Below are 27732 nucleotides of genomic sequence, written 5' to 3'. Positions count from 1 at the left end.
AACTGTGTTAAAGGGTAACAAGGCAGACTGCGTATGGATGTGACGTGAAAAATGATAACGTTTGTTTCTTTATTTGCAAAGAAACGAATCACAAATTAGCGGCTCCAGAAGCAGAACAAATTCGGTGGAATTCTCTGCCTGTCTGTGGAATTCTCTGCCTCAGAGGGCGGTGGAGGCAGGTTCTCTGGATGCTTTCAAGTGAGAGCTAGATAGGGCTCATAAAAATAGCGGAGTCAGAGGATATGGGGAGAAGGCAGGAACGGGGTACTGATTGGGGATGATCAGCCATGATCACATTGAATGGCGGTGCTGGTTTGAAGGGCCAAATGGCCTACTCCTGCACCCATTGTCTATTGTCTATAGAACGACTCCAATATTAAGCACGTCTTGGGAACCAGCCTGGATTATTTCTGAAGAAATCTGACGAATTTTAGACCTTTAATCCTATGCTCTTCTACTGAGAAATAAAAACGACACAATGTGCTGAAATCTCAGTGGGTCAGGCAGCATCCCTGGATGGGTGAAGTTTCGGATCGGAACCCTTGGTTCTTGGTTCTTGGTTTCTTGGTCCTCCAAAATATTCCAAATGGAATTTAAACTGGAGGTGGTGAAGGGAGGGCTTGAGCCAGAAAGGGTTATTGGGAAGAAAGAGCTACTTTAAATTTAGTTGCATCTGACAGCTCCAGGGATGCTGCCTGACCAGTTGAGTTACTCCAACACTTTGTGTCTTTTTCTTTGTAAACTACATCCTTATTGTATATATTCATATATTTTAAAAAAAAATCAATAAAGTTTATTTTTGGAAAAAATATATCACAAATTTGGGACACCCCAAATCACACAAGTGTTTCTTAAATCCTGTATTGTCGGATAAACCAGCTAACATCCAGCACAGCAAAGAGGTGAATGTCTAGATCTCATTTCTTTGGCAAGAGAATCCTCTTTTGCCTCCTATTAGCAGTACGGTGGGACTTTGTTCTTATATTGACTTGCAAGATGTAATGGGGCTTTAGTGTAACAGTTGCACTTCAATAACCTAAGACGTTGATTTAATTTAACGCGGTCAGGATACCAGGAGGTAAACTTTGGGTGACTCTGCTTCTGCCAACGAATAATCGCAGGGAGCACAAGATCAGAGCAGTACAGGGAGGTTCAGTGACTAGAAATTCCGCATCTGCATCTAATTCTCTCATCGACGCTTCTATTGAGCGAGACTTTAAAAATGCTGGGAAATTCTTGCAAGATGTTTTAGTTATTTTAACCTTTTGTGAATCAGTGTTCCAAGCAAGGTAATAGAATGCTTGATCAGAATTCCCACAAATGGCACTCCAGTGCATTCCTTTCCAAATCCAATTATTCAATCTGATCTAAACAAAATCTGACGTGGGGCTAAATTAAAGCAAAGCCAATCGGGCGGGGACCTTAGAGACAGCCTTTTTGCATTAAAATAGTTTATCTGCAAAATGCAATTGGTATTAAAAACAATTCCCTGGTGTTATCTGATCCTTGCTAGGTGACAGTTAATGCAGCTGTGGGAATGAGAGGGGAAAGTCTGCATCCTCACTTTCTTTATATTTTCATAGGTTCATAAGTTCTCGGCGCAGAATTATGGCCATTCGGCCCATCAAGTCTACTCCGCCCATTTATTCATGGCTGATCTATCCTTCCTTCCCAACCCCATTCTCCTGCCTTTTGCCCATAACCCCTGACACCCATACTAACGAAGAAACTGTCAGTCTCGGTCTTAAAGCTATCCATTGACATGGCCTCCATGGCCATCTCTGTGGCAATGAATTCCACAGATTCGTCACCCTCTGACTAAAGAAATTCCTCCTCAACTCCTTTCTATAGGAACGTCCTTTTATTCTGAGGCTATGCCCTCTGGTTTTAGACTCTCCCTCCAGTGGAAATATCCTCTCCACATTCACTCTATTCAGGCCTTTCACTATTTCATGCAGCATTGAAGAATGCCCTTTACTCCCACCTTATCAACACCAAACCATGCCAAATGCTCCCACTTACAACCACTCGATCTGCACCCAAGTGGTTTAGTTTAGTTTAGAGATACAGTGCGGAAACAGGCCCTTCGGTCCACTGAGCCCGTGCCGACCAGCGATCCCCGCACATTAACACTACCCTACACGCACTAGGGACAATAACCTACAAACCTGTACGTCTCTGGAGCGTGGGAAGAAACCAAAGATCTCGGAGAAAACCCACGCTGGTCATGGGGAGAACGTACAAACCCCGTACAGACAATCACTCCGTAGTCAGGAGCGAACTCAGCAACTCTACCGCTGTGCCACTGTGGCGCCCGTGATCACGTGCTCATCGAGTTGTGAGGAGCATTTTTAGTTCCACCATTCTTCAACGTTCCAAGTTCGCACTGTGCCTTGGGCATGACACATGTCCTCGTTTGCCCTCTCATCTTGTCACCAATTAAATTTATGCCTCTTAATAATTCTTCTGCTTTGAAATATCGCCGTGGGACATTTTCTGTGCTTGCAGGGAACACAGTTTAAAGTCACTTCCAAACTATGACACTGCTGACGGTGTAGCTTTTTTTCATGACGAGAACTGATCGCACACCATCCTTGTTTTGGAATAACATCTTATTTGGAAAATGTTCGCATCATTGCAAAAACTGGGAACAAAAATATTACATTTGCCTCCTCCCTTACCAAGAATTTTGTGATGCGACAATAATGGAATTGTTGACTCATCAAAGCGATCGTCCAGTTGTCAGTTGCCAAACATTTTAATTCCCCTTCCCCCTCCCCTTCCCATTCCCACACTGACCATTCTGTCCTGGGTCTCCTCCACTGTCTGAGTGAGACCACACAAGGAACAGCACCTCATATTTCGCTTGTTCAGCTTACAACCCAGCCGTATGAATATTGATTTCTCTCATTTCAAGTAACCCTTGCATTCCCTCTCTCTCCATCCCTCCTCCACCCTGGCCATCTTGCTAGTTTCACTATTTATTTCCCTCTTCATCAGCCAACAATGGACCATTGGGGCCTCCACTTTCCCTGAGTCATCGGTGCCGACTGCGATTTGTACCTTTTCATACCTCTAATTTCCCTCTCCCCTGACTCCTAGTCTGAAGAAGGGTCTCGACCCAAAACGTCACCTATTCCATTTCCCCAGAGATGCTGCCTGACCCGCTGAGTTACTCCAGTGTTTTGTGTCTATCACATTGATCTATTACGACAGACCAGGACAACATTAATCGTGGCTTTTTGTGGTTATTTTCCTTTGGATTTGATTAAAATGATAAAATAATGTCCCACGTCGCTCAGGAAACAATGGTTAAACTTTCTCCCTTTGTAAGTATAGCCATAAAATACAATGTAGTTATTCCCTGCTCTCATATATGGACAAAGTCGCCCTTACCACGTTTGTTGTATTTGGTGATGCTCCACGTTGCATTAACTGGGTGACAATGTTTGTATGTCCCATAAATGCAGCCACGTGAATAGGTGTGAGGCCCGACTGCAAAGAATAAGATTGAATCCACATATCACAACGAGTATGTTTCTCATCAAGATTTTACAGCAGTAAACCGTAGACAAAACAGGCACAATCAAGAGCAGACACTCTCAAGCACATCACGCACAAAGTCAGTACACATGGACACTAATACACATGGACTTCTATCGGCATGTGGATGGACAAATTCACAAACATATGAAGACTTGCTTGGGTATTCAAATTAAAACCCAAACCCAATCACAGCCATTGTCAACTTCAGCTGATCTGAACCCAAGTAGTTTTCTGTGTAGGAAAGAACTGCAGATGCTGGTTTACACCGAAGATAGACACAAAATGCTGGAGTAACTCAGCGGGACAGGCAGCATCCATGGATAGAAGGAATAGGTGAAGTTTCAGGTTGAGACCCTTCTTCAGGCTGAGAGACAGAGGAGAGGGAGATACAGAGATGTGGAAGGGTAAGGTGTGAAAACAAGAAAACGTGAGGGCGATCCGGAAGTGGCGGCGCTGCCCTGGCAGCAGCGGCTCGCCTGCAGTCCGTTTGTTTTTACTTTTTTGTGTTGTTTTTTTTTCATTTTGTCTAGTTAAGTTTTTGGTTTTTAGGTTGTGGGGGGGGGGGGGGGGGGGGGGGGGGGGGGGGTTGAAACGGGGTTTGCTGTCTCTCCCCTCCGGGGGAATGCGACTTTTTTGTCGTATCCCCATTCTCTGCCTCCGTCTGCGCTGAGGCCTAATGGCGGAGCTGGCGACCTCGAGACTCTGGAGGCAGCCAGTCAGGACTTGCCCTGGGCTCGCTCCAGTGAGGGCGGTCCGGCTTGGGGCTGGAACGGCGCTCCCGTGAGGGGCTGTGACGCTCCCGTGAGGGCGGCCTGGCGCGGGGCTGAGACTCTCCCGTGAGGGGCTGTGGCGTTCCCGTCGGAGCGGCTCATCCCGAATTGGAATGGCACTCCCGTCGGAGCGGCCCAGCCCGAGGGTGGAATGGCACTCACGTGAGGGCGATCCGGCTCGGGGCTGGAACGGTGCTCCGGTGGCTGGGACGACGTTCTGGCGGCGGTGACCTGAGTCCGGGGTTCAGCCGCGGGCCAGCGGCTGCGTCCGCTGGACTGGAGGGCGGCAGCTTTGACCACCCCGGGCCGCGGTGTTTGAGCCGGCCCGTTTGCGGGGTTCGGTGAGCCGCGGGGACTGGTTGTACCATCGCCCGGTGGGGTATCGCCTCAGCGCAGAGGGAGAAGAGGAGGGAAGAGACTGCAGCCCTAAGATTTTTGCCTCCACCACAGTGAGGAGGTGTTTGGAGGACTCACTGTGGTGGATGTTAATTTGTGTTTGTTGTTGTTTATTATTGTATTATTGTATGTATGACTGCAGGCACGAAATTTTGTTCAGACCGTAAGGTCTGAATGACAATAAAGGTAATTCTATTCTATTCTATAAAATCAAAGGGGACGATGATCAAGGAAAATGTAGAATAGATCATTGTTAGCTTGGGGAAGGTGACAACGAAGCATATGTAGATACATTTCTAATCAGGAGGACAGTCAGACTGATCGGAGAACTAGTAGGGGGGAGGGATTGAGAGAGAGGGAAAGCAAGGGTTAGAGAAGAAGCCAATGTTCATACTGCTGCGGTGTAGGCTGCCCAAGCAAAATATGAGGGGGTGTTCCTCCAATTTGCGTTGAGCCTCACTCTGACAGTGGAGGAGGCCCAGGACAGAAGGGTCAGTGTGGGAATGGGAGGGGGAGTTAAAGTGTTTCGCACTTATAATTGGTTTGTAATCTGGACACAGAGAGGTGATTGCAGAAAAGTGGATGACAGTGCATGGCTATCCAAGGCCAAGTGCATGTGCCTATCAGACGGCACCTGCAATAATACTGAACAAATCACCCTGTCCCCATCCAAAGCCAAATGTTTGATCACAACATACACTTGATTGGATCCATTGGGCTTAATTTAGGTAGCCAAGGTCAACAAATAAACACATGCGTGTTCTTTTTGAGAAATAAATATCAATGATTAGAACACGCACTTCATTCATAAAATTATAATTACACAAAGGGTAAAGACATTCATGCACAGGCAGACATAATCACGCATGAAAAAGCATTGATCTGCCAAAGCAGAAATATACACAAATGCATGTGCGCAGACACCCATTGGCAGTCACATGCAGCAGTGCGCAGTTCAAAAGATGCACCCACGCAGACATTCATGCAACCATAGCAAGAGACAAAGATGACAATGCGCAGCCACACCGATGCAGAAATACAAAAATCACATCAATACATGAATATGCGAGCAACCAACACAAAATAACAGCGCGCAAGCTTATCTTTGCGCTAAACTACAATGCACCATCACATCAAAAGCACATGCACAGTCAATCAATAAAAACATGTATACACACAATGGATCGATAACAATACTCCCAAACGCACAAAAATCTGCATGCACAATTTACAGAAGCAGCAGAGAAATAAAATATTATAGATGCATGCACACAATTAATTAAAAAATGTACATGTGCATTAATTTGCAAGTGCCCATGAGCAATCTCATCAACGCACAAAGCTGCTAACAAAACGATCAACAGCCAAGCACATCAAATCATGGAAATGCACTCATAAACCAGTACTCCAAAAATAGCAATGCAAAAGCGCATCAATGTACAAAGCACGCATATAAAACACACGCATCAATATCCATCACACATTTAAATGTGCTGATGTTACCTCAGTTACTGCCTGAATTGATGCTCCATATTTCAGCAACAGATCCATTACTTTAATCCTGTTTTTCTTGCATGCGATATGAAGCGGGGTGAAACCATTCTACAACAGATTCAAGGTTCATTATTTATTCAGGTACTTAGCAATCACTATTTTTGCAGTTGACCATTTCAAAATGATCTTTCCCCCCCCCCCCCCCGCACCTTTCATCACAAAAGCTCCTCTCTCCTGCCGCTGCTTTTGACTTCCCAGAGTGTAACAAAGGAAGTAACGAGGACACTTTGAGGAATGCAGAGATTGGTGCTGTTGGACCTGTGTTCATGGCAATGTAAATAACAGCCGCCTTTTGTTACGCCATATCAACCTAGCAACACTTCCCCGTGCGTAACTATATAGCAGTTTCATCGAGCAAGATTTCATGACCTGGCTAACAAAAGCACGACCGGAGAGCCAAGCTTTGGATAGCATCTCAAGGGAAGGGAGAGTAGCTGAAAAGTTGAAGAAATTCCAGGTCAGCAGGAGAAAACATGGCTGCCAGTGGAGAACCAAACCGAAGTTGCAGACAAAACTCAAAAGCTATCGGTCAAACGTTCAAATTTACTGGGATCTTTTAGGTTGCATAATCTTTCTGACTCCTTTCTTTCCCCATATACATACCAGCAAAACTTTTTTCATCCCCCATCACTTATTCACTATCCCCCCTGGTATCCATGGTAACTGATACACGAGCCCTTGTTCCCCTCTTGCAGAGTGACATTGATTCTCTCTCTCTATTCCTCAAGGTGTCATTTACCTATCCAGTCCCTTCCTGCTTCTCAGGCAGTGCCCATCCCTCCTTTTATTTGCTTAGATATCTGAGCAGCGACACAAGGAAAACCGACACTTTAGCATCAGAAAGAAAGCCCCAACCGCTGAAAAAGCATTCTTCAGACGATCACTGCTGGTGCCATAATTATATATCTTTCTTTAAATTTCCTACTAAAATGTTCACATTTGGTGGGTTCATACACGGGTTTTAAGTTCATCTATAAATCCAGAACAAGCTTTTTAAAAGCTGTTTGTTGTAAGTTGCTTATCTACCGACAGCGCTGTATAATTTATCTTCAAGCCAACATGCTTATAAGGAAGTTTTATATGTGCTCTGACCATGCGAAGTGTTCCCTATTCAGACCCTACATCACACCGTTATATACTGCTCAATTGTGGTCTAAGTATAAGAAAAAGAGTATGCAGAGGCTTAAGGTAGCATACAATGATGCAATGAGGTTGCTACTTCGTGTCCCTAGGTGGCATAGTGCCAGTCAATTGTTTGTGTCCACTAGAGTGCCAACCTGTGAGGCACTCTTAAGACAGCTGATGTTTAGTTTTATCTGTCGCCTGGACAAGTCAGAGAACCACATAATTGAAGCCTTAGTCAGCCCTCTGAAAAGCTGCTATAGATTCACTTCTAGGCTAAGATGGCATTGGTGCAATAGCTTATATATATTTTAGGCTAATATGCAATTTCTTAATGTATCTTTGTAATTCTTTGTACTGTTTGATGTGTATATGGACCTGTGTCTGAAATAAAGCTTTATATATTGATTGAGATGCCTTGCAGGAAACTTTGAGGTCATTATTAACATGGTTACTATTGTGATCTATTGCATACTCTGTCTCTTTTCGTGCCTTGCTCTGAACTACTTCACATACAACTGAAGGGCAGGAAGCATAGTTAAGGATGCCTGCTATACAGGCCATTCCCTACAGGAAAGGTTTAAAGGGATATGGGACAAAAACGGGAAGGTGGCTCTAGCTTAGACGGGGCATCTTGGACGTTGGGCTGAAGGGCCTGTTTTAATGCTGAATGGCTTTGACTCAATTCTCTTCTACCTTCTGGGATGTAGCACCTTGAAAGCCCAGAGGCTTATGAGAATGATCCCAGGAATGAGAGGGTTAACATATGATGAGCGTTTGATGGCACTGGGCCTGTACTCGCTGGAGTTTAGAACTCGCTGGAGTTTAGAACAATGAGGGGACACCTCATTGAAACTTACCGAATAGTGAAAGGCCTGGATAGAGTGGATGTGGAGAGGATGTTTCCACTAGTGGGAAAAACTAGGGCCAGAGGTCATACCCTCAGAATTAAATGACGTTCCTTTAGGAACTTGAGGAGGAATTTCTTTAGTCAGAGGGTGATGAATCTGTGGAATTCTTTCCTACAGAAGGCTGTGGAGGCCAAGTCAATGGATATTTTTAAGGCAGAGATGGATAGATTCTTGATCAGTATGGGTGTGAGGGTTTATGGGGGAGAAGGCAGGAGAATGGGGTTTCGGTGGGAGAGATCGATCAGCCATGATTGAGTGGCGGAGTAGACTTGGTGGGCAGAATGGCCTAATTCTGCTCCTATCACTTATGGCCTTATGAACATATGTCCAAACCTAAGAACAGTTTCTTCCCCACTGCTATCAGACTCGTGAATCAATCACCTCTTTCCTGGCTGTTTCCCAGTGTTGATGCCATGTACTCTTATTCCTAACACTACCTCTTTCCGTTATTATACTGCAATATTTTCTTGCATACTACCCGGATCTGCTCTACATTCTTGATCTACTGTGCTGTTTTGCATTCTTCACTGTATTTATCGTATGGATGGTTAGTGTGAGGATACGGTTTACTCTGTGAGGTTCATATGAACAAGGAACAGTGGCCCAGCAGGGACATAGTTGCTGCCTGACACCACAAGATTCCCACGTTCCCATCCTGGCCACAGGTGCTATCTGAATGGAGTTTATAATTCTTTGACTGCGTGGATTTTCTCTGGGTGCTCTGGTTTCCTCCCACAAGGTTTGTAGCTTAATTGGGGCTTCAGTCAAATTGTAACTCGTCCCTAGTGTGTGTAGGATAGTGCTCGTGTACGGGGAACGCTGGCCGGCGCGGTCTCGGTGGGCCGAAGGGCCTGTTCTCGCTCTGTATCACTGAAGTCCAAGAGTCAAAAGTCTGAAGAATCTCATTGCATCCTAGTGTGCAGGACAATAAACCTGGACTAGTCAATGGCCTGTAATGTTTCTTTGTGGCAATTTAAGATGCCTAATCTGCAAGGTCATTAAAAACACTGTCCAGTCCCCACATCATCCAACTATATCAGAAACATAGGATGTATCATGACTGATGAATTTGGAAAAAAGTTAATAGAATTTCGTCATCGACGTCTTGTCTTTATTAATCTGAATAGTTTGAATGGTGCACATTAATTGCCACTAGCTATCCTCGCATCTTCCATAAATTGTATTTATTGCAAGCTGGCAATATTGTGTACATAGTGACTTCCAAAGTGTGAAAACGCACACCTCCAGATTCAGGGACAGTGTCTTCCCAGCTGTTATCAGGCAACTGAATCATCCTACCACAACCAGAGAGCAGTGCTGAACTACTATCTACCTCATTGGTGACCCTTGGACTATCCTTGACTGGACTTTGCTGGCTTTACTTCGCACTAATCATTAATCCCTTCTCATGTATCTGCACACTGCAAGTGGTTCGATTGTAATCATGTATTGTCTTTCCGTGAACTGGTTGGCACGCGACACATGCTCTTCACTGTACCACGTTGCACGGGACAATAAACTAGACTAAACGATACAGTATTGCCATTTTTCACACTTTCTGCAGAAGTTTTGAAATTAAATTCTGTTTTCACGACACCAAACGGTGAAATTGCCTCAGCAAGGACGGACAAGTATTTATCTGTCACATCTAAAACCTTCAGACAAGCTTAAAAAAGCTGCGCAGCTATTCAATTATATAAGATGTTCTTCATTACTGGCCTGGAGGCACATGTAGCAGCCAATGTACACCCAGTGGGATCCCAGATATGATAGTGGATGAAATATAATAATGTCATTAGACAAGAAAAATCAACAGCCAGCATTTGGACTTAAAGGACAGGCTCAGAGATTGACGGTAGGAGATTCAAACGTCGCTTTCCAAAGAGTAGTTAGAAAAATATATGGGCTGTTGCAAAACAAAAGTTGATAATGGGACAAATTAGATGAGTTGATGGAATCTGTGGCAATGGTTCTTGAAGTGCAGAACAAATCTCTCAGTTGGGGACGGCACATTGACAACAGCTGGTTGAGCTGCTGCCTCACAGCGCCAGAGAATTGGGTTGGATCCAGACCTCAGGAGTTTCTCCCCGTCTCCCCGTGACTGCGTGGGTTTCCTCCGGGTGCTCCGGTTTCCTCCCACATATCAAAGACGTTCGTTTTGAAGGTTAAGTGGCCTCTGTAAATTCTCCCCCCCCACCCCCCGTGTGTCGGGAGTGTTCAAGTTCAAGTTCGAGTTTATTGTCATGTGTCCCTGATAGGACAATGAAATTCTTGCTTTGCTTCAGCACACAGAACATAATAGGCATTGACTACAAAACACATGAATAAATAAACTGATAAAGTGCAAATAGCAAATAATGGGTTATTAATGTTCAGGGTTTTGTCCGAGCCAGGTTTAATAGCCTGATGGCTGTGGGGAAGTAGCTATTCCTGAGCCTGGTCGTTGCAGTCTTCAGGTTCCTGTACCTTCTACCTGAAGGTAGCAGGGAGATGAGTGTGTGGCTGATACTGATACTGAGTGGATGCGAAAATGGGATAACATAGAACTAGCGTCAAGGGGTGATGGATGGTCAGCATGGATTCAGTGGGCCGAAGAACCTGTTGCCATGTTGTTTAGTTTAGTATAGAGATACAGCGTGGAAACAGGCACTTCGGCAGACAGAGTCCGCACCCACCAGCGATCTGCGCACATTAACACTATCCTACACACACGAGAGACAATTTACATTTATACCAAGCCGATTAACCTATAAATCTGTATGTCTTTGGAGTGTGGGGGGAAACCGAAGATCTGATAGAAAACCCACGCAGGTCTCGGGGAGAGCGAACAAACTGCGCACAGACAGCACCCAGAGATGGGATTGAGAGGGAGATGTCGCATTTTCAGAATCCATATGTGCTCGTTACTCACCAGTGCTTTGGCGTTTGGGTTTGCTTTCTTTTCCATCAGCACCTTGGCGACTTTGTAATGGCCGCAATGGGCGGCAACGTGCAGTGCTGTCAAGTAGTCATTGGTCACGTCATCTACAGGCACGTCATGGTGAAGCAACAGCTTCACTGAGTTTAGGTGATCTCCTTGGGTTGCCATGTGCAGTGGGGATAGGCCATTCTGGACAGGGTTACAAAAAGACAGTGAATGAACATGGACGCACTTGCTCACTTGCAGTTTAATACTTTCCATTGACAACGGCAGATTTTAGCCTGACAGACTTATCGCAGTGTTGACATGCCACAATTATCACCACAGCAGCATCATGTTTTATTCCTTTAACACCCGTATGACTACCTAAAAAAGGAACAAAATGCTGGAGTAACTTGGCGGGTCAGGCAGCATCTCTGGAGAACATGGATGGGTGATGTTACAGAAGAGGGTCCTGGCCTCAAACATGTTTGGCACTGAGTGCCTGACCCGCTAAGTTACTCCAGCACTTTTGTTTAGTAAACCAGCATCTGCAGTTCCTATCACCTACGCTAATCGCCTGAACCGCCTGAGCACCACACCCCACAATTACTTACCAAAGACCTGGGGATCACACATTGACATGTCAAAGCTTACTCATGAGAACTTGTAATGACTGTCAGCTCCAGATAATTCCCCAAATCATAAAGCAAAATTAGAAAAAATAATAATTATCAGATAATTCAAATTAAACAATGAAAGAAACTCGATGATATTTTAAAAAAAAAAGCAGCCAGGTCACTTGAAATGTGAGTATCCTGAGTAAATTAAAATCTTTACAAAGAATTTAGCAAATGACAAACTCCAGATGCAGAGCTAAAAGGCACATTCTCTCAGCGAAATAGGCATGATATTTTTCTCGACACAGAAAGGAAATGTGATCCACTGGCCTCACGCTGAGCTTTACACAATACTGACTTCAATATGCTGAAGACATGTATCCTCACTTCACAGAAATACAATAGTCGCAACAGAGCGGGAGAAATTAAAATGGCCAAAGTAATGGAACACAGATACTACAAGCTGTACCGACTGGGATAGACAACCTGCCATTTTCTAAGATAGACACAAAATGCTGGAGAAACTCAGCGGGACAGGCAGCATCTCTGGAGAGAAGGAATGGGTGAAGCAGGGTCAAGACCCTGCTTCAGACTGATGTCAGGAGACTGGCGGTACAGAGATAAAAGGTAGTTGGAGACAGCAACACTGGTCAGAGTACTGGGAAGGTGGAGGGGATGGAGAGAGAGGGAAAGCAAGGGTTACATGAAGTTAGAGAAGTCAATGTTCATACCACTGGGGTGTAAGCTGCCCAAGCAAAATATGAGGTGCACCAATTTGCGCTGGGCCTCAGTCTGACAATGGAGGAGGCCCAGAACAGAAAGGTCAGTGTGGGAATGGGGAGGGGGAGTTTAAGTGTTGAGCAACCGGGAGATCAGGTAGGTTTAGGAGGACTGAGCGGAGGTAATCAGACGAGCCTGCTGCCACCTGCCATTAGCTGTGTGTAAGGAAGGAACTGCGGATGCTGGTTTACACCAAGGATAGACACACACTGCTGGAGTGACCTGTCAGGTCAGGCGACATCTCTGGAGAAAAGGAATAGGTGACGTTTCGGGTCGAGACCTTTCTTCAGACTGAGTGTCAGGGTAAAGGGAAACGAGAGGTATATGCGGGACTTGGAACAAATGAATGAAAGATATGCCAAACACATTGATAATCGAGGAAAGATGGAGTCCATTGTTGGCTGTGGGGTAGGTGATAACGAGATACACAGACAGTGAAACTCAATTGGACGCCCCCCCCCCCCCTCTTGTCGTCGTAGTAGTTTCACTGTCGCCCTGTTGAATTTCACTCTCTGTATAACTCATTATCACCTACCCCACAGCCAACAATGGACCATTGTGGGCTCCACCGTTCCTTGCTCATCGTTGCTTTATGCATGTCTTTCATTCATTTGTCCCATGTCCCTTCCATTGTCTAGTTGACTCACTCATTCTTTTGCCTGTTCTCTCTGGTAGCGGTGGCTTTTTGCTGGGATTTGCAGCGACTGTTGCTACTCCCATTTGCTAGTCCGAGTATTGATGAGAGTGGCAGCAGTCTGTGTGAGTCACCGTGAATCAACCTGCTCAGGGGACAGGCTCGCGGGTTGTGCCGTAACATCAAGAGGAGGGAGGATCTCTCGGAGTTTTCTTATCATTATCAGTTATGGGCTCCGTGTTGTCGGAAAGATGTTGTTACGTTGGACAGGGTTGGGAGAGGACTTACAAGGATGTTGCCAGGACTCCACAGTCTGAGCTGTAGGCAGAGGTCGAGTAGGCTGTCTCTGTTTCCCAGAGCGCAGGGGGATGAGGGGCGATTTTATAGAGGTGTACAAAATCATGAGAGGAATAGATCAGGTAGATGCACAGAGTCTCTTGCCCAGAGTGGGGGAATCAAGAACCAGAGGACATAGGTTTAAAGTGACGTGGGAGAGATTTTATAGGGGTAACTTTTTCACGCGAAGTGTGGCCCAGGGGTCTGGAACGAGCTGCCTGAGGAGGTAGTTGAGGCAGGGACTATCACAAGCAATTACATGGATAGGACAGGTTTAGAGGGAAATGGGCCAAACCCTGGCAGGTGGGAATAATATAGATGGGACATGTTGGTCAGTGTGGGCAATTTGGGCCTGTTTCCATGCAGAATGAGCCAATCACTATTTCCTGCAGTTGATTGCAGTGCCCCATAGTGCCATCAACTGATGGCATAGGTTGGAATGACAACAATCAATAAGCATATGAGATACCACCAAGTACTTTCATTTCATACTGAGAATTGGCCCATTTCCCAAATCAAACTACCATTCTTTGAATTAGAGAAACATTCATAGATCAACTTGTTGGTTCACTAAACAACATTTTGGCTTGTACCTGCAACGTTATAAGAATCGCAGCATCTGGGTCAATTGTTGTTTATTTATTGAGCTGTTCCTTGTAAATAAGAAACATTTAAACAGGTACATGGATAGAGCTGGTTTAGAATGGTATGGGCTAAACACAAGCAGGTGGGTCGAGTGTAGATGGGACATGTTGGTCGGTGTGGGAAAGTTGGGCCGAAGGGCCTTGCTCTATGACTATCCCAACCCTGCAATTGGAATGCTTCTGGATTTCCCTTGTTGACCTCAGCAATTTTGCCAATGTTTTCACCCAATGGCACGTGGACAAAAACATGTGCTTTAGGGCATGCTTTAAAGCAAATGAAACAATTTCAGTTCAACTGCAGAATGACCTACTTTTGTCTTGGAAAGGATTGGAGCTCCTCGATCGAGCAACATTTCCACCACCTGCTCATGTCCACTCCTTGCTGCACAGTGGAGAGGTGTCAAGCCATCCTAGCAAAGGAATCAGAGCATTATTGCCAGAGTCTATAACAATAAATAGCTTACACCATCGCTCCCACTTTACGCCAATTACCACTCTTCAACAGTGAAGACGCACACCTCCAGATTCAGGGACAGTTTCCTCCCAGATATTATCAGGCAACTGAATCATCCTACCACAACCTGAGAGCAGTCCTAAACAGTCCTAAACTGCTACCTCACTGATGACCCTTGGACTATTCTTGATTGGACTTTGCTGGCTTTACCTTGCACCAAACCTTATTCCGTTATCATGTATGTGTACATTGTGAATGGATCGATTGTAATCATGTATTGACTTTCCGCTGACTGGATAGCAGGCAACAAAAGCTTTTCAATGTACCTCGGTACCCGTGACGATAAACTAAACTTAGGTATGTTACAATGCTTACCTTCAGCGGCGCTGCAATTCTGCCACTGGTCATGTGTGAGCGATTTTGCCGCGTTTGAGGGGGGGGGGGGGGGGGGGGGGTTAAAACGCGTTTTGTTCCCGACCTGGTCCTGAATTATATTTGTTGGAGTGCAAGATGTTGCTAAAGAATCGTTCCGACGGCCGTTCTGTGTGTTTTAAAAAAAAATTTGCCCAACAAGTTAATCGCTGGAGTGATTTTAAAATCAGCTTCTGAAGCCGTCAATGCCGACAACGGGGCCAGATTTTATGTAGGGGACAGGTAAAAGAAAGTTGTTTATTTTTATGTATAAAAGTGTTTCTTAAGATCCATTTAATTCACATTTTAAGTTGCGAAATGGTGATTTTTTTCCCCGAAGAACCGGCAGTGTATTTGGGGACTAAAATCACCGCAACCTCAATGTTCCAAATGGTCGCGTTCCAGAAAATCCCACCAGCAAGTTGATTTAAATGGCCATTAATTTACAGGTATTAAACATTCCTTCCATTTGGCCTATAAACCCATGATAATGAGATTTAAAAATTATGTTATATTGTGAATTCTTGTGTGAATGTTATTTGGACACTTAGGCTATTTAAAAATGTTAATCTATTCTTAAGAAATGGATGGATGTTTAGATCTAGTAATTGAATTTTGTAATTAGCTACAATGAGGTAACTAACTAATTATATGCTTTTTAATTTCAAGTCATCTAAGTAAGATTGTTTCATATTTGTTTCAGAATGCTTCAATCTATAATAACTGACAATTTCTTTCAGTTCTCTTAAATTTGAAGAAAGTTATGGGCTTTTAAATGTTCTCGATCACAACTTTTGTGTTAAGTCAATGAAAAAGCAATAGTGAACAAGATGCCAATTTCCGAGTATGAAAATGGCCATAACATTTTTAATACTGAAGATATGAAAATGAATTAGGTGTCAAATTAAACCTTTTTATGCTTTATCTGATGGGATAAATTAAAGACTTGATTTTTAAAATCTCAAAATTTTGTAACATTGCTACTAAACTGCAACTATAACAGTACGCATTGCTTACTCATGTCCAGCAATTCTCCAAACATTGCAATTCCTCACAATATTTTTAGGAAATCATATTACATTATAAGTGATGATTAGAGGTTGAGTCACGCAAGCGAGATAGTACCTCAAGCAGTGCAGTGCTTCCTGTTTAATGCATTAAAACGTCAATCTCAATTGTGCAAAGTCACAACTGAATACATCGGGGCTAAAGTGCCTGAAGCTATTCAGGATAGGGAGCCAAATTCTACTTTGTTTGTTCCAAGGTTCTTATTCCGATGAATCCCACAAGAATTGGACATTCAACAAGCAAACACGTGTTTTACTGTGTTCATCGATCCTGATGTGCAGGGGGTATTAAAGGAACTTTGGTTTGTCAATGTATAGGGTTTGCTTACAATCTGCTCCACTATCACATAACAGGTTCGCCATTTCTGAAATGGGTCTTTCACAAAGTGCTTGCTGTAAAGGCAGACACGAGAGTTACTCAAAGACATTAATTACAGTGGCGCAGCAGCAGAGTTAGTGCCTAACAGCACCAGAGATCCAGATTCGATCTTGACCACAGGCGCTGTCTATACTGAGTTTATACGTTCTCCCCGTGGTCTGCGTGGGTTTTTACCGAGTGCTCCAGTTTCCTCCTACAATCCAATGACGACCCTGTTTGTAGGTTAATTGGCTTGATATAAGTGTAAATTATCCCTAGTGTGTGTGTAGTATAGTGTTGATTTGCGGGGATCGCTGGTCGGTGCGGACTCGATGGGCCAAAGGGCCTGTTTCCGCGCTGTATCACTAAACTAAACTAAACTAAACTGCCAGTGAGGATGATATACCAAGAAAATAGATACAACATTTAATAACTATTTTGTGTACTCACAGCTGACTTGCTTTTGTTACCTGTTCAATGTGCATAACCCACATGGCCTTTATTGAGCTGCCAGCTTACCCTGGTTTTGGCTTCTATTTGAGATCCTCGGTCCAGGAGCAACTTGACCATGTTGGCGTTCCCTCTCTTGGAAGCCACGTGCAGCGGAGTGATGTCATTCTGGGGAAGATAACCAATATTCAATGACCCGGACCTGTACACATCATGCAACGGCAGCCAACAAAAAACCCACCCTTCTCTGACCATTTCCCATCACGAAAGCTGATCGGTGTTTGGTCTCTTTAGAATTCAAAAGCTTTTTTAATGAATCTACAAAGCAGTTTATTTTCACATCGGCCTTTAAAAATGAACTCAAGTTTACAGTTTCTCATTCCATCTGCTTCATTAATGGCCTCCCGGTAAAGGAGACACCATTCCTACCTGGTCTTCCTAACTATGATGCCTCCTACCTTCCCCTAAAACAACCAAGCTCACAGCAAAATGGCTGACACTTAGCTGCACTCCAACAGGCTAATTAAACTATTTGGAGGTAAACCGGCACGAGAAAGAAATATTGGCCCAATATGTGATGTCCACATTTTGTGAATAATTTTTAAATAAAATATATTTCTATCACTGTTAAATACTAATGTAGATATTAACTCTTGATCATGCTTCCTTAACCACATGGTTAATTTGTTATAAAAATAGAAATCTGAGGGGTATCCTTTTCACCAAATTATAGGAAAGATGTCAACAAAATAGAGGGAGTACAGAGGAGATTTACTAGAATGTTGCCTGGGTTTCAGCACCTAAGTTACAGAGAAAGGTTGAACAAGATAGGTCTTTATTCTTTGGAGCGCAGAAGGTTAAGGGGGGACTTCATAGAGGTCTTTAAAATTATGAGAGGGATAGACAGAGTTGACGTGGATGAGCTTTTTCCATTGAGAGTAGGGAAGATTCAAACAAGAGGACATGATTTGAGAATTAAGGGACAAATGTTTATGGGTAACATGAGGGGGAACTTCTTTACTCAGAGAGTGGTAGCTGTGTGGAATGAGCTTCCAATGGAAGTGGTGGAGGCAGGTTCGATTTTATAATTTAAAAATAAATTGGATAGGTATATGGACGGGAAAGGAATGGAGGGCTATGGTCTGAGTGCAGGTAGATGGGATTAGGCGAGAGTAAGTGTTCGGCATGGAGTAGAAGGGCCGAGATGGCCTGTTTCCGTGCTGTAATTGTTATATGGGTATATGGTTATATGGCATACCTCAAATGCTACCTTTATCACATGGCATGCCTCAAATTTCTAACACAACACTGTTAATTGACGTAAATCTATCTTGTTTGTTTCTGAATAAGACACCTACCTATAACATACTTGTTTACATTTTGACACAATATTTAGTTAAGTTCGTCTTTAATTTTTCCTACTTCAGGTATTTCCGCTATAACGTTAATTAGATATAATGCGATCAGGAGAAAGGCTAGCTTGAGAAACAAAAGTCCATGGAAATAAAACTACTTCCTTGTAACCTCCTCGCAGTAATCAGACTCCATTGTCTCTTAAGAACGCAGCTGCCCATTTCACTGTGGGAGGTCATTGGAATTGACAAGTGTTCACTTCTATTGGTACCTGTGCAATGATACTCTACTGTACAATATAACACACATACTTTGGTATTTTTAGCTTGCAGAAACAAAAATATACTTAGAGCTATTAAAAAGATCTTTATTATTGTGTGGAAAAGGATACCCCTCAGATTCCTATTGTTATAGCAATTTAGCCTGCATAATATGAAGAGTTCATCACTTGTGGATGGAATGAGCTGCCAGAGGCAGCGCCAATTGCAACATTAAAGAAACAGTTAGATATGTACATGGATAGGACAGGTTTAGAGGGATATGGACCAAACGCAGGCAGGTGGGACTAGTGTAGATGGGACATGTTGGTCGGTGTGGGCAGGTTGGGCCAAAGGACCTGTTTCCATGCAGTATAACTCTCTGACTCTAAGAAAAACAACTTAGTTATTGCAAGTCTGAAACTGTCCAGCCCCCAACCTGCTTTTTTCCCCATTGACATAATCGCTTTTTATAATGCAAGGTTTTTTTGGAATACAACTGTGGCACCACACTAGAGTTAACAGTATTAATTGCTGTATCCGGAATTCCTGTTCAGTTCTTGTGAGATCAGTTGCAAGAGGAAAAGGTCTGAACCTTTCTCGCGATTCTAGGGTTATTTTCAATACAAGTTTTTGTGGATCAGTCACCTTGAAGTTATGGTTTTATTACCATAAATTAAATAAAATGGCAATTTGTGATGGCAATTCAAGATTCAAGATACAAGATTCAAGATAGATTTAATTGTCACATGTGCCAGATGGCACAGTGAAATGAATTCCCATACAGCCATACAATAAAAATAAACAGGACTCAACACACTATAGAATTTAACACAAAACATCCCCACACAGCAGAATGCCGTTGATGCCACAAGCCACTAGATGTAATTTAATGAAAACACCATTTTCACGTTTGGGAAGGGTGGGAGAAGTGCATAGTGATCAAAAGTGGAAGAAGTTGAATTACAATCATTGACCTTACCCTGGCTGTGAAATCTACAGCGGCGCCTCGATTCAGCAACAAAGTTGCTACGTTTATATTCCCGTAATGAGCAGCTATATGCAGCGGGGTAAAGCCACTCTGAAAGAAAGAGGAGGATTAAGCATTAATTTTTGTTTCTTGTGTTCTGCAAAGGCACTTATTCTCCAAAGATTCGTCAGCTGTTACTGGTTAGCTGAGACCCTGCTCTTGACCCCAGAGAGAGAGGTGGGGGAGGGGAGGGGGGGGGGGGGAGAAGCTTCAATGCCACATCCCCCCCGGTTGATTCCCCTCCTTTTCTGTTCAAAGTTGCACTTTGCTCAGGTTCAGTCGGTTGGTGGCCTCTGCTGAGATGTAGCGTGTCCAAGTGTGAACCTGGAGTTCACTCACATCTGGGTGGGACCCTGACACCTTTGGCAACAGCGTTCTAAGCCAAAGTCTCACAGACTTCCCAACCTCACGGAAGGCATTTACACGATGCATGAACTCTGGCAACATCTGGAGAGGTGAAGGTTGCACGACATGAATGAGATGGAAGTTTCAACCCTGCACAGTCTTGGTTACTGCCGATTTTGCCTGCCTGCAGCAATCCTCTCTCTCTATCGACCTGCAGGCGCTGACTGAGTCTGAATGAAGCTGAGTATGTTGGAACTGGGTATGGCTTATTGTTTCAGTATTTCCCATTCTCTCACATGTGCACACTCATAGTTTAAAAACAGGTACACAAGCAAAAAAACAAGACTAACTCGGATTTGTATAACATTGCTAACAAAGTAAAACTTTCAGAGGACTACACCAGAATATTACTGAGCAAAATTCGACAGCAAGGCGTGTAAGCAGATATTAGGTAGAGAGGTGAAAGCATTAGCGGTCGAGGTTAGTATTAAGGCCAATCTTAAAGGGCAATTTTTGGAGGAATTCCAGGACTTGGCAACTGAAAGCATGATTGTCCATGGCAGAGGTATTAAATTCAGAGGTAACCTAGACCAGACATGTGGAGCAAAAATATTTCAGAGTAGCTTGGACAGATATACAGGGACAAAATTATGTTAAGGGCCTGTCCCACCAAACAGGCGTCACCCCCACGACATGTCGCCTGTATGGTCGTGAGTAGTCGCCCAAAGAGTCGTACCTTTTTCTGGTCGCTGCTGGATTTTCAACATTTTGAAAATTTCCGGTGACCTGCTGCGACTATGACGGGTGCCGGCAAATCGCCAAAAAAATTGCATGAGTGGGACAGGCCCTTAGGGATATGGCAACAGAAGCGCATTTAAAAAATGGAGACATTGTCAGTGTAGGTAATCGGACCTGGGAATTACAGCTGACTGGGACATAGAACAGGAACAGGAATGATGAGACACACACACACATACTTTCTCTGTGGACTTTGGACATTTTGCATCAAAATAAAAACAATGATTGAAAATTATTTCTGCAGACCAAGTCATAAAGTATTGCATTTATATTCCATACACTGGAATTCTACAATGGAATTGAGCTGATATCCGGCATGTCCCATCGTTTACACAGATGGAGTTTCATAAAGATCTCGGATTCATGTATTTGCTAATCTTGCACAGGCACGTGTTTGCATGTGTAAGGTGCCAGAGTTTTATAACAAAATTGTCATCATTAAGTGGCTTGCAAGTGTCCATTTTGATAAAAGAAGGACGCTAGTCATATGATCAACTGAAATTAAAATGGGGAGAGAGGCATTATAGATAATGGAATTAAAATCAAAATGATCCCCGAGTAAATCTCAGCCGCATCCGTCACTGTATCAGGTCCAAGAAGATCCAAGTGACCTGTGCGTACGTAAACCATGCTGGGTCAAACAATTCAGTGCTCGCCGCTGTGACAAGTGTTCCAATGAATAAAACAGGCATCCCTTTCCCAGAAACAATGCCGTTGTCGAAACCTGGTGCCTTTAGCAAACCAATGCTGAGGTCCATCACTTGGGGATTAAGTAAGGCCCTCGCGACTGAATGTTTACGAGCATGCAGCTAGAATCCGAGCCCTGTGCTGCCAGAGCGCTGGAGGAACCAGATGCATTTGCAAAGACATTCAGCAATCTTGATAGCCATGCTTTCAGTGAAGTGAGGGGGGGGGGGGGGGGGGGGGGGGGGACTGTGTTGAAGAGAGGCATATCTATCTTTGCTGAGGCTCTGGAAGCCCCATCTCGGCTGACACTCGCAGGGTAAGTGTCATGCAGCAGTCCCAGAAGTCTGTCCCAGATGCACGTCTGATCAGGGCTGTCTGCAGTTCCCAGCACCTACACCCCATCGCAACTCCGGCAAGCGGCCGAGCGGCTCCTTCCCAGTGCAATTGAACTTGGGATCCGATCAAAATAAATCAGGAACTGAAAGTTAACCATCGCTTGCCAGCTCCCAAAATGGCGGAGCATAAGGAGGACGAATAGACGGTCCCTACGGCTCCCATATACGTAACTGCAGAAAGCCCTGCAATTTGATCGATTTCTCCAGATTGAGGCATGCTACGGTATATCAAAAATATATATATATAGTTAAAAAAATAAATTTAAAGGCATAGCCGGAAATAAGAGATGAAGCAGCAGCAGCAGCAGCAGCAGCAGCAGCAGCACAAAGATTATGAGTTTGCTTGGCATATAACATGTTATACCTCTGTAGTTCTATTCACCATCATCTACGATAGCACATTGGGCAGTGGAGAGAAGGAAAGAAAAATGAAGGGTTAGTTAGCCAATGGGTGACAAGAGCACACACGCCCTGCGATGAACGGATGACGAGAAAGCAATGGTCCACAGCCAAATGGGAAGTCAAGAGGGTGGCGGCAGAGAAAGGAGGGAAGGGAAACAAAACGAGGGGAGGTTGGGGGGGGGAGAACCGAAGAGGAAAGGGGAAAAAGGCTCCTTGTACACTTCGTCCGGAAAACTTGGCTCATTTGTATTTAAACATTTGCACACAACTTAGGAAGAGAGACACCATCACAGACACCCTTGTCAATCTGGCCGTTTGACTCAAATTCCTTTTTAAAAAGAAAACTAAAATTCGGGGTGAGGTTGTGAGGCCTGGTTGGACCCCGTATTCCAACCCGCAAACACCTCGTCCGCGCGCTCCCGTCATTTGCGATATGTTCAGCATCCGAGTATCCCCCTTTCCCAAGCCAAATGGACAAACAATCAGTGTGCTCTGCTCCCAACAGGATCATTCCTGACTCCCTTTCTGCCCATCCCTCCACTCACTAAACCCCCCCCCCCCCCCCTCTCTCTCTCTCTCCCTCTCCCTCTCTCTCTCGCTCTCTCATCCATCCCCTCCCCACCTACCACCAACCCATTTGTGGCCGTCCGCTGGAGATTAATCTTTGGTCCCAGAAGACACGATACGAGAGTTGACAAACCTACATGGTGGGGCAGTTGTGGAGTTGCTGCCTGGCAGCGCTTGTAGCTCCAGAGATCCGGGTTCGATCCCGACTAAGGATGCTGTCTGTACGGAGTTTGTACATTCTCCCCGTGACCTGTGTGGGTTTTCTCAGAGATCTTCAGGTTCCTCCCACACTCCGAAGACGCACAGGTTTTTTTTTGTGTATGTGTGTGTGTGTGTGGGGGGGGGGGGGGTGGGGGACTTTTTAAAATCTTTCCCCTGCACGGAGAACCCGACCTTTTCACTGTTGGGTCTCCGTTGTCGTTGGGGCCGAGCAACGTGGAGCGGCCTCCAGCAGGAACGACCTAGGGCTCCAGTCACGGAGCCTGCGGACCTACTCACCATCGCGGAGCTGGCCGAGTTCGGAGCGGGTGGAGCTGTGGTGGCGCGCTGCTGCGACCCGACCCCGGGGATTCGGAGGCTTACCGCAGGTCTGGCAGACAGGAACACCGGGAGCCCGCGGGTCCCTGCTGGGAGACCGCTTTTCGGGGCTTCCGCAACGGCGACTTCACCCGCCCGAGTTGCGGGGTTGAAGAGTACCTGGAGCGGGGCCTTACATCACCGCCCGGCGCGGCTTGGAATGGCTGTGGGACTTTGCTAGCGCCCGCCGGGGGCTCCAACAACAAGGCCCGGAGCGCGGCCTTGCATCACCCGGCGCGGCGTAAATGGCCGCGGGACAATTACCATCGCCCGCCGGGGGCTTTGACTCTGACATTGGGAGGGGAATGGGGAGTGCAGGGGAGAGATAAGTCTTTGCCTTCCATCACAGTGAGGAGGAGATGCGCTGTGATGGATGTCTGTGTAAATTGAGTTGTGTCTTGGTTCTTTTTTGTGTGTATGACTGCAGAAACAACATTTCGTTTGAGCCCCAATGGGGTTCAAATGACAAATAAATTGTATTGTATTGTATTGTATTGTATTGTTTGTAGGTTAATTGGCTTGGTGTAAGTGTAAATTGTCCCCCAGTGCGTGTGGGATAGTGTTAATGTGCGGGGATCACTGGTCGGTGCGGACTCGGTGGGCCGCAGGGCCTGTTTCCGCGCTATATCTCTAAACTAAACTCTAAAAACTAAAACTACATGAGGAAGGGGGTTACATGGTAAAAGGAAAAAGAGAACGCTCGCTACAGTTCTTGGGTCATGGTTTGCTTTCTCTGAACCTGCACCATCAGTGGATAACATTGCAGTGAGGGTACCATGTCTCAAAGAGCAGAGCATGAGGTAGGAAGCAGGCAGCAGAGCTAAAGGGAAGGCCATGGGCAAGGGAGCAGAGCATGGGACAGGGAGCAGACTACAGGCTACGGAGCAGGCCATGTGGGAGGGGACAGGACATAGGAGAGGGAGCAGGACGCGGGTGATGGAGCAGGATCGGGGTTGAGCGAGCAGCCTAGCGCTAGGGAGCAGACCAACTGCTTGGGAGAGCAGGCCACCATCTAGAGATCAGGCCACCATCTTGAGATCAGGCCACCATCTTGAGATCAGGCCATCATCTAGAGATCAGGCCACCATCTAGAGATCAGGCCACCATCTAGAGATCAGGCCACCATCTTGAGATCAGGCCATCATCTAGAGATCAGGCCACCATCTTGAGATCAGGCCACCATCTTGAGATCAGGCCACCATCTAGAGATCAGGCCACCATCTTGAGATCAGGCCATCATCTTGATCATCTAGAGATCAGGCCACCATCTTGCGATCAGGCAACCATCTTGAGATCAGGCCACCATCTTGAGATCAGGCCACCATCTTGAGATCAGGCCACCATCTTGAGATCAGGCCATCATTTAGAGAGCCGGCCACCATCTCGGAAGCAGCCCACAAACTAGGGAGCAGGCTATCGGTCAGGAAGCAAGCCATCATCTAGGGACCAGGCCACCATCTCGGGAGCAGGCCGGGAACTATGGAGAAACCCGCAAGATGCCAGCGAGACCTACCTTGGACTCCACGTCGGCATTGTGGTCATTCTGCAGGAGCAGCGCCGCGGCTTTCGTGTCATCCTTGCGGGCGGCGATGTGCAGGGCCGGCAGGCGGACCTTCCCCTTCGTGTCATTCTCCAGCAGCAGCGAGACCACCTGGTCGTGGCCTTGCTGAAGAGCAACAGCCAGTGGCGTGAAGCCGTCCTGCTCGGGGAAAGAGAAACAGTGGCGATTATGAAGCGGCAATTTATATTTGTACCAAGCCGATTCACCGGCACACCTGTACGTCTTTGGAGTGTGGGAGGAAACCGAAAATCACGGAGAAAACCCCTACGCAGGTCACGGTGAGAACGTACATTTGCGGGCTAATTGGCTCGGTATAAATGTTAAAAATTGTCCCTAGTGTAGCATAGTGTTAATGTGCGGGGATCGCTGGTTGGTGCGGACTCGATGGGCCAAAGGGCCTGTTTACGCGCTGTATCTCTAAACTAAACCAAACTAACTTAGCATGGACGAGGTGGGACAAGAGATGGTGTAGTTTGGTCCAAATCCGTGCGAGCTGTCATTTATCAGCACCCCTTAGGCTCCACTTCATCAGTAGAACAACGGGCATCTATCTAGGGGTTAGGGTCACCACATTCTTCTTTGACACCAGACGTAAACTGTACTCAGTATTCCAAAGGTGATCTCATTAAAGTCTGTAAACTTACAGCAATTCATCATCCTTACTCTACCACCAATCCTATGCAATGTAAGCAGAACTTTTCGGTGAACTTTTATATCTTTGCCAGAAACGTACCGACACTTGTCTACTCCCTAGGTGACTCATCACTCGTTCCTTCTCGCCAGAGATGCTGCCTGTCCCGCTGAGTTACTCCAGCAACTTTTGCATCTATCTTCGGCGTAAACCAGCGTTTGCAGTTCCTTTCTCCATATTCCCCTTTTTTACTGTTCTTATGACCAAAACGAATGACCAAGTATCTCCTCACGTTATACTCCATCAGCCACCTTTCATTGTGCGACGCCATCTTAAAATTCGCTGATGCTGCCACTGTTGTTGGGTGAAGAACGGGCAGCGTTGAGCCAGTGTGCAGGCGGGAGATTGGCGATCTGATTAAATGGTGCCCGAGGAACAATTTTGCTCCAGACGTTAGCAAGACCAGGGAGCTGACTTCAGGAAGTGAAACTCAAGGGTCCATAAACCAGTCTTTATCGACTGGGAGGCGGGTGGAGGGAGTCAATACAGATTCTTCCGAGTTGTGCGTATCTCTGAAGATCTGAACTGGGCATTGATTCAATCTTAACGAATGCTGATCGCTGCCTCGATTTCAGTCATAAAACTGAGGAGATTCAGCACGTTGACAGGAGCACGGCAGAGAGCACACTGACTATACTTGCATCACAGCCTGGTTCGACAACGCCAAGGGCCCCAGAACGAAGGAGGCTGCGGAAAGTGGTAGAAGATCATGGGTATCTTCGAAGCAACCATCGAAGGGGTCTACAGGAAGAGTTGCCTCAAAGACTCAAAATCTACCATTCTACATCACCTGCAGCCAAGATCGGAATTTTCAAAGGCTTACAAGTGGTACGATGGCAGTGGAACAAGAGGACTCTCTCTGCGTGCTGTTCTGGAAGTGGATAGGTTGCACTCCTTCACACTGTCTGGCCAGCATGCAGAACAAACTATTCACTGTATGTGTAGGAAGGAACTGCAGATGCTTGTTTAAACCGAAGATAGAGGCAAAAGTTGCAGGAGTAACTCAGCGGGACAGGCAGCATCTCTGGAGAGAAGGAATGGGGGACGTTTCAGGTCGAGACCCTTCTTCAGACACTGCATCTCGGTACACATGACAATAATAAACTAAACTAAATTAAATTAAATAATCCATCCCATATGGCTGATCATTCAAAATCAGCTTGCCAAAAGAGTCACCTCAAATCAGATGTACTGTAGCTCACAGCCTGAGATTGTTGTTGAAAGGGAGTGGAAAAATAATAGTGAATATTGCTCATCCACTGAATAGGTTTGAAAAATCTGCCAAGGCATTAAAAACGCATGTGATTCCGAGCTTTATAAAGGTTTTTTTTTCTGGTTGGCTGCCAGTGACTAGCCGAGTTCAGCGGGGGTCTTTGCTGGGGCCGCTACTCATCACGTTGTATATTAATGATTTGGACGAGGGGATTGAAGGCTTTGTGGCCAAGTTTGCGGATGATACGGAAATAGGTGGAAGGGCAGGTAGTGTAGAAAAAGCAGGAAATCTGCAGAAGGACTTGGACAGGTTGGGAGAGTGGGCAGAGAAATGGCAGATGGAATATAGTGCAGCAAAGTGTGGAGTCATGCATTTTGGTAGTAGGAATAAAGGCGCAGATTATTTTCCAAATGGGGAGAGAATCCAGAAATCGGAGGTGCAAAGGGACTTGGGGAGTGCTGGTGCAGGATTCCCAAAAAATTGATCTGCAAGTCAAATCAGTAGTAAAGAAGGCAAACACAATGCAAGCATTTATTTCAAGAAGGCTAGAAGACAAAAACAGGGATGGCATTGGAGTATTGTGAGCAATTTTGGGCACTATATCTGAGGAAGGATATGTTGGCCCTGGAGATTGCCCAGAGGAGGATTGCAAGAATGATCTCAGAAGTGAGTGTGTTAACTTATGATGAGTGTTTGACGGCACTGGGCCTGTACACGCTGGAGTTCAGAAGAATGAGAGGGGACCTCATTGAAACTTACCGAACAGTGAAAAGCTTGAATAGAGTGGACGTGGAGAGGATGTTTCCACTAGTGGGAGAGTCTAGGACTAGAGGTCATAGCCTCAGAATTAAAGGACGTTCCTTTAGAAAGGAGACAAGAAGGAGTTTCTTTAGTCAGAGGGTGGT

General features: G+C 45.4%; 1 protein-coding gene across 14 annotated transcripts in view; it reads right to left on the bottom strand.

Annotated features, from left to right (window-relative positions):
• The window catches only part of ank3b (ankyrin 3b), a 287522-nt gene that overhangs the window by 137442 nt on the left and 122348 nt on the right, over positions 1-27732 (bottom strand). For all 14 annotated transcript variants that reach the window (XM_055647217.1, XM_055647218.1, XM_055647209.1 and 11 more), the window contains exons 6-12: positions 24876-25061; positions 19545-19643; positions 17022-17120; positions 14524-14622; positions 11211-11408; positions 6216-6314; positions 3397-3495 (exon numbers count right to left, since the gene is read on the bottom strand). In XM_055647217.1, coding sequence (XP_055503192.1) covers positions 3397-3495; positions 6216-6314; positions 11211-11408; positions 14524-14622; positions 17022-17120; positions 19545-19643; positions 24876-25061 — 879 coding nt within the window. The remainder of the gene's footprint in view (positions 1-3396; positions 3496-6215; positions 6315-11210; positions 11409-14523; positions 14623-17021; positions 17121-19544; positions 19644-24875; positions 25062-27732) is intronic.

This window comes from Leucoraja erinacea, chromosome 15, assembly GCF_028641065.1.
Source record: "Leucoraja erinacea ecotype New England chromosome 15, Leri_hhj_1, whole genome shotgun sequence".
Taxonomy (NCBI): domain Eukaryota; kingdom Metazoa; phylum Chordata; class Chondrichthyes; order Rajiformes; family Rajidae; genus Leucoraja; species Leucoraja erinaceus.
The sequence above is the reverse complement of the archived record's forward strand: the minus strand, read 5'-3'. Positions and strand labels throughout refer to the sequence as shown.